The sequence below is a fragment of the Gadus morhua genome, chromosome 17 (genome assembly GCF_902167405.1).
Source record: "Gadus morhua chromosome 17, gadMor3.0, whole genome shotgun sequence".
NCBI classification, from domain to species: domain Eukaryota; kingdom Metazoa; phylum Chordata; class Actinopteri; order Gadiformes; family Gadidae; genus Gadus; species Gadus morhua.
The window spans coordinates 4,974,412-4,981,911 of NC_044064.1; the positions used below are offsets into that span (position 1 = coordinate 4,974,412).

Below are 7,500 nucleotides of genomic sequence, written 5' to 3' on the forward strand. Positions count from 1 at the left end.
TGTTCTTAGGGTAATGTGTTCATGAAATGGCTGCCCAAAAGCTGCTGTCTTTTATGTTTCCTGTCAAATCTTAAAGAAAACACACTATTGGCCTTAATGAGTAAAAAGTGTTCAACATTTTGATGAATAAAAAGGTGTGATTGAAGCGTGTGCGATTGCAATACCAGGGTCAGTGACTGGTTTCCTACTCTTAATAAAATGTAATGACATGAACTTCAGCTGTGTTATTATTATTTTCTTGATATACACACTCAGTGGGGGCTGGCGATCAAACATGTTGGTGGGGCACAGTAATACAGGGGGTCTGAGGTTTACCACCCTCTGCTAGTTAGCGATCTATCTCCTCTCTACATGTAGTTGTGGTGCGCGAATGCTGCTGAGGGAGGTAGCCTATTTGATCGCTGATTTGTCAATCATGTGGCGATAACAAAAAAAGAAAAGCGATACTATTGGCCTGGGGTGCACACTGGTTCGAATTTTCTTGCGCCAATGAAAAGCTGTCTCTGCTTGATAGACAGCAGAATGTTAGCGAGCTTACATTGACTTCAACGTGGCCGGCGCTCCTGACTTGCAGGCACGACGCTGAAGTTGGCATCCGATTCGCAGCATCCAATTCAGCAGCTGGTCCACTTTAAATCGGTCCTGATTGAAAACCACTACACATAGACTCTTCAAATCTGGACTAAATTATCACAGTGAGGCTATACATTATGTAAAACATAGTTTTAGATTTGTGAAACCTTTAACCTATTTGTGAAAATGCAATGCGGTCTGGACCCCTAAAAAACATTCAAATAAGCCTGTATTGCATTTTCACAAATAGGGTAAAGGTTTCACAAATCTGAAACTATGTTTTACATAATGTATAGCCTCACTGTGATAATGTAGTCCAGATTTGAAGAGTCTAGGTGTAGTGGTTTTCAATCAGGACCGATTTGAAGATTCTAAGTGGTTTTCAAGCCGAATCGGATGCTGCGAATCGGATGCCAACTTCAGCGTCGTCTTGCAGGCGGGCTTTATTTCGAATGACCAATAAGTAGCCTAGCCCAAATCATTGACGTTCAGACACATTTAAATGGTTGCTGGCAATGACAAGCATGTCACACAATTAATCGAGGATAAACGCTATGTATTTTTGTTGATTTATTTCGTAATGATAATAGTTTATTAATAGTTGGCAGATATTATATATATATATATATATATATATATATATATATATATATATATATATATATATATATATATATATATATATATATATATATATATATTCAAGTGAATATTTCCCGGAGGGGCGGCGCCCCCTATTGATCCACCGCCACTATTCCTGTGAGTTGCTGGTGTTTAATTTCCTCAAACGGATGAACAAAATGTTTGCAATGAGTTTCGGCTTTGGATATGGATAAACGGGGATTGAAAGAAGACACGCTGTTGATGGACTGGGGGGTCGAGGAGGACGAAACGGAATAATGAAGTCCTGAGGTGGGAAGGGGCTCATCCGTGCGGGATCTTTGGCTGTTCAATGGGACTCAGCAGCTCCCAGTTCCTCTAACGTTCTTCGTTTCAAGGAAACAGGATTTATTTTTAATAAGAATACAGAAAAGTTAGGAAAAAAAAGTTGTTGAAATCATTGTACACTGAACAAAGTGAAATCATGAAATTAATCCAACGCGTGTTTAACAAACACTATATGTAGCTTATACACCAAAGGGTTATGGCGTGTGTTGGAGACATTTATTTTCGTTAAAAGTTTGCTAAATTGTGAAGAAATAAATAAGAGACTGACCACATTTTGGTGTTTAAAGACTCGCTTTCTTTCTCAAGGATTCTCCTTGTTTCCTGGTTTACGTTTCAAACACTAGTCCTTTCTCTCAATTTTCTATGATCAGAATTCAAACTTGCTCAGGGTGAAAAAAAAAAGAATTATGAAGATGAGATGTAGACGAAGCCTCTATTGTGCTTTTTATTCAGTGAACCCCCGAACTTAAAGTGTAAATTGATCCTCTGCTGAACACAGAACATTCAGTGAACCCGCTGAGTCGTTATTAACCAAACAGAAAAACAGTCCCTCACATGTAGGCCTACACAATAAACTCAATGACTCAAACAATAGAAGCAGCAGAGATGTTCTTTAAACCCATATTGTGATTATGTCATGTATTTAAAAATGTTAGGTCATATATATCCTCTGATCTACTGAACCTCTGAACATCTGAACTCACTGTCTGGTGCCGCAGGGAGAGCTTGTGATTTTCAATCCGGAGACTGGGGCTTAAGTCCTGGGAATGTCAATGTTATTGTGTTCCATTAAGTCTATTATTTCTAAGTCTGCTGAATTGTCGAGTTGACAATTGTCATTGTCAAGTCAAGTAGATCTTCCGAGAAATTTATAGTCGGCGTCTTGGTGGTCAGCGGTAAGAGTGTTGGCTAACACTCTGTAGACTCAGGTTCGAGTCCCCGCTCACAGGGATTAAGGATTTGCTCATCCTTTCTGGCTGAGCCTAGATCCTGTTCACCGCTTAGACACAGGGTTTAAAGGCCGATATATGCTGTTTTAGACGTAACGCGTAAGCACGTAAGATACATAACCCCCCCTTGCGCGGTAAAATATCCCCCCTTACGTGCTTAAGTGCGTCGGCCAAAATTCCTGACTATGCGACTAAAACACTACGGCCCTACGCAGCTCGCAAAGACTGTGATTGGCCAGCTAACCACATCCTTTCAGGAGTCTCACATTTCCGGTTTTACAGCATAATAGCGCCATTTTTAAAAGGCCGTGACAGAAGCAAATGAAGAATTTTGAAGAAGGAGAAGAAGAAAACACAAGAACGAATTATGATAATTATAAATATAAACAAGCCAGCGATTTCCACTTCCACGCCCACAGATTCGTTCGTTGCTCCCCCTACTGTTCTGGCGGAGAATCCCCTTGCAACACGCGCAATCCTTAAGGAACCTTAAAGGAACCGTAAATCAAAACTTGTCTAAACCAAGTCCCTTGTGTAAATTACGTGCTTACGTCTCTACGTCTAAAACGACCCTAAATCGGCCTTAAGTCCCCTGATGGAGTAAATACCTTAATGGATATCTGTTATTTCTAGACTGTGTGAATTGTAAAGTCAAGTATAACCTCCAAACATGCTCTGGTAGGAGTCTTGGTGGTGTGGTGGTAAGGGCTGTTGGTTAACACCCTGTCGACTCAGGTTCGAGTCCCCGCAAGCACGGCCAATAAGATGCTGACCGTCATGATGTGCTATCAGACACTATGTAGGTTCGGGTTCCCTGCTCAGAACAAGGGTTCGAGTACCTTAATGGATACATCTTGTTTCTCTATCATGTGAATGGTAAAGTCAAGTATAACCTCCAAACTTGTGGCTGTAGGCGTCATGCTGGTGAAGCGGTCAGTGCTGTGTGTTAACACTCTGTAGACTAAGGTTCGAGTCCCCGCTCACACGGCCACCAAGAACGTTACGGTATATCGGTTGGGTTATTAGACATAACGCCTTCATGTGTTACTTACTTACTACTTTACTAATTAATGAAACTTAGATGTGTACACCATCCCTCAGAACCAGGGTTCAAGAGGTCCCATAATGGATTCATCTTATTTCTCTATCAAGTGAATGGTCAGGGCTGTTGGTTAACGCTCTGTCGACTCAGGTTCGAGTCCCCACAGGCACGGCTAATAAGAATGTTATTATTGACATTCAATTTCACGAGACATTGCTTCTTGTGAATTGTTAAGTCAATTATGAACTCTGATTAAGTCTGACCCAGTTGCTCAGTGGGGCACTGGCTAGAGCTGTATTTGTTCGGTTCTATCTGTCGTGTATATGACCCGGGTTCAAATCCCGTCAGGAATACTCACCTTTGATTGGAGACATTTTCCAACAATGTCATGTGTATTGTAGGGTCAACAATGAACTCTCTCCGTTTCTAAGTCGGTGTCTCTGTGGCGCAGGTGATAGAGCTGTTGAGGATCTGTTCTGGAGACACCGGTTCGATTCCTGCCATTGGGGGTTTTGTGAGAATCACTCTCTGGTGATTGGATGAGTGTGAATGACTGTCTGTGTAAATGGATGTGTCTGTGAATCAGTTAATTCGCAGCCATCGATTCACACAGACAGTCATTGGGAATGAATGGGTGAGTGGGAATGACTGTCTGGGAGAATGGATGACTGTGAATGAGTGCACTCATTCACAGCCATCCATTCTCCCAGACAGTCATTCGAAATGACTGTGTGAGAGAATGGACCCAATCAGCAGAGAGTCGTTCCCATAAGACCCCCCACCGTAGGAGTCAAACCGATGACTCCAGAACAGATCCTCAACAGCTCAAACACCCGGAGGAGGGGATGTTTTGATAAAAGTTTCTCCGATACTTTAACAAAAATGTTGTACTCCCACCTGGATTGCAGGTGAGAGTGTGTCAGGGGGACCCAGGTGAGAGTGTGTCAGGCAGTTCCAGGGGAGAGTGTGTCAGGTGGGACTTGAACCCCGGTCTCCAGAACTGAAACCCAACAGCTCTCTCACATGCGCCACCAAGACACTTACTAGTACAGGGTCGAAAGTTATACCTGTCAATGACATTTTAGAAATGTACATGTTTTCAAAATCGTAGTAGGATTCCAAGGTTAGTGCAGAAGTGGGTGCTTGAACCCACGTCTCCAGAACAGATAACAAACAGCTCTCTCACTTGCACCACCAAGACACTGGGATTGGTTACAGCTTATAAGTAAGATTACATTGAACGACATTGTTTCTAAAATCAAATTTCACAGCTAAACCGGGGAATTCCCATTCTTGACGCACAATGATGAATTTGGGATCAAACAAATCGTCTCAATCTGGGTAAACCAGGCAAATTTTCATATACCTCTGCGTATCCCTTTAAATTCCTTTGAAGGTCTAGGAAGGCCTATATTTTATCTCCAGCCATTTCAAATTAGTGACACTGGGAAATATCCCGAATACACTACATTTACCCTTGGATGCAGTTGTTTAGACGCATACATAACTAGAGGGTTCCCGGTACTAATGCTTGCTCTGGGACTCGATTCAATAGATTAACGTTCATAAACTGACTGATCTCCAGATGTTTTTGATAAACTGGAGGATGCTCAAAAAACCTCCTAATAAATTATTTAAGAGCCCCCCCCAACCAAGAGCAATCGCCCATCAAGGCATTGAGGCTAAATTGGTACATTGTTAAGTGACTCGAACCCAGGACCTCAGGCTGATGACCGGGAGCTCGCCACAGCGCTGGAGATTGCCAGAAGAATATTTGACATTATATTCGACATGACTGTGGTTGAAAAAACAACAATCATAAGCAGGACTTGAAGCTGGGTCCCAAGCACTTTATTCAGCAGGTCTTCAAACTTCAAATGGAAGGGCTTTCATCAGTGGGCCATTGGCTAAATCACCATTGTTTTACCTCATTAGGTACACAATAACTTACATGACAATCTTCTTCAATTTAACTTTATCACATTAAATCACAGATTCAGTCCTTGGTCGCTAAAAGGTGAAAACAAAGCAAATTTTCGATTTTAAAAAGCAAAATAATAACTTCAGCTTCATTCAATGAGGGCTCGTTACATTGAGTCCGCCGTGTGCCGCATTTGCGTGCCGTGCGCAACCGAGCAGACTCGCTGGGGCTATGGGCCGGGTTGCGCACCTGTTTGGCATTAAGCAATCAATGCTGCCATGTAGCGTTTTCTTCTAACAAATCCATGAAACCAGTTTTGACATCATCCCCCTGTGATGAGGCTGCAGATTTTTCTGCAACATTTTCTTTCCAAAGTAGCAGTTGAAACTCTGGTGATCACCGGCTTGTGGACTACCACTTCCACTTTGTTTCTTATACAATATGGGATAAATAAAATAAAGCAATTATCATACAATCTCAAATAGACCCCCCTCCTGACTCTCTATTCATACCGTTCTTCAGGGGATTGAGTCAGCACAAACAAGACACACGCGAAGAAGAGAAGGAGAAGGCCCCACCAGGAAGCTATCTCCGTCCGCTTCAACAGAGGAACACTCTGAGCATGCGCATTTCCCCTCCAGACGAACTCAGCCGGAAGAGGCAAGCCAGGGTCGACAAAAAATGAAATAAAGCTCCGAATTTTTTATTTTATAGTACTTTTGGGGAGATTATTTTATCTCTCTCTCTATATATATATATACATATATATCATATTTTTTAGATATATATTCTTTTTCATTTTCTTTTTTTCTTATGTTGTAATTGATTGACGTAGGTGAGGGTACATTTAGGGCATTTAGACTCGGGGTAGGGTATATTCTAGACTCAGATTTACACAAAAAGTAGCCTAGAGTAGACTATTTCATAATATATGTGAACATTATTAGCGTTTTTATTTATTATAGTTTTATTATATTAAAGGTTACTTTACATTCCCATTAAGTTTTTGTTGGTAATTATAGCACAAAATGCATCCACCATTAAGTTAAGACTGCATCTGCTGGGGTAGAAATCAGAGTACTTCCGGTTTCCAAGCAGTTTAAACCGAGTCAGCTAGGAATCAGCTGATCCAGTAAGAGTCGTCGCACAGCAATCACGTTCAACCTCGTGCGCAGCTGCGTGTTAAACTCCAAAACCTCAGTTTTAAGGAGTACGGTTTAAAGCGCAGCAATGCTAACTGACAGACCAATTGGCCCCATATCATTATTCAGATTAAATGATCAACAAAACGATGATTACCTCTGTTGAAGCCAAAAGCGCCGCGGTTCATAAACATCCTATCATGTCAAATAGCGACACTATCTGGCGACTACATGCATGTGTTTGGAGTCGCTATCCGCGGTGCTTAAATGTTAGCCTAGAAATCTAGTCGCCCCTAGCGGCAGCAAATTTAATCTTTCCGATATGGTTTTGGCTTGCCAGGCTACTTAAATGTAGGACTTCTCAGTTCATCAGCGTTTTATTCAAAATTTTCTCTACTTCCCCGTCCTCTGATTAATTTTTCTGCTTCCTTGTAAAAATCTGTAAACATGATGAGTTAAGAGAATGAAATGGAATGTTAGAAAAAAAAATTCATTGAAGAGTAAAAATTTGGAGGACGATAAGGCCCACATCTAGCATACAACAAACATGAAAAACTCAGTCTATAAAAATCTATCCATTCTATTTCCTAATAGAAAAATCGTGAGGAATATCACGACTGTTCCGTCCATGCAGTCTGCAGGTCAAGGGTCGCGTCGCCTCATCAGCGCGCTGGTGTACTCTCTCTCAAGGAGGAGGGGGTCTCTGGTGGTCCGGAGGTGACCCTGGATGGGGGGGATAGAGGTCAGAGGTCAGACCGGGACTGGGTAGAGACAACTCCATTAAAGATGTTGAGGAGATAGACGTCCATTGCAGTGCAGGGGAGGCACAGTAGAGAACAACGGGGCTAGGGTAGGGCAAGCAAGTAGGTTAGGGTAGGCTAGAGAAGGTAAGGGTAGGGGAAACTGCATTAGGTTAGGGTAGAC

The 7,500-nt window shown here is 42.0% G+C and overlaps 2 protein-coding genes across 4 annotated transcripts in view; one reads left to right on the forward strand and one right to left on the reverse strand.

Moving 5' to 3' along the window:
• hdlbpb (high density lipoprotein binding protein b) overlaps positions 1 to 213 on the forward strand; it is a 25,499-nt gene extending 25,286 nt beyond the window's left edge. The window contains exon 28 of the mRNA XM_030338052.1: positions 1 to 213. This exon is cut by the window's left edge and continues 1,663 nt beyond it. The gene's annotated coding sequence lies outside the window, so the exon portion shown is untranslated.
• A 6,230-nt stretch (positions 214 to 6,443) lies between these two features.
• The window catches only part of ccdc166 (coiled-coil domain containing 166), a 4,909-nt gene continuing 3,852 nt past the window's right edge, over positions 6,444 to 7,500 (reverse strand). For all 3 annotated transcript variants that reach the window (XM_030338239.1, XM_030338240.1, XM_030338238.1), the window contains one exon: positions 6,444 to 7,299. In XM_030338239.1, the coding sequence (XP_030194099.1) occupies positions 7,219 to 7,299 (81 nt within the window). In that variant the 3' untranslated portion in view covers positions 6,444 to 7,218. The remainder of the gene's footprint in view (positions 7,300 to 7,500) is intronic.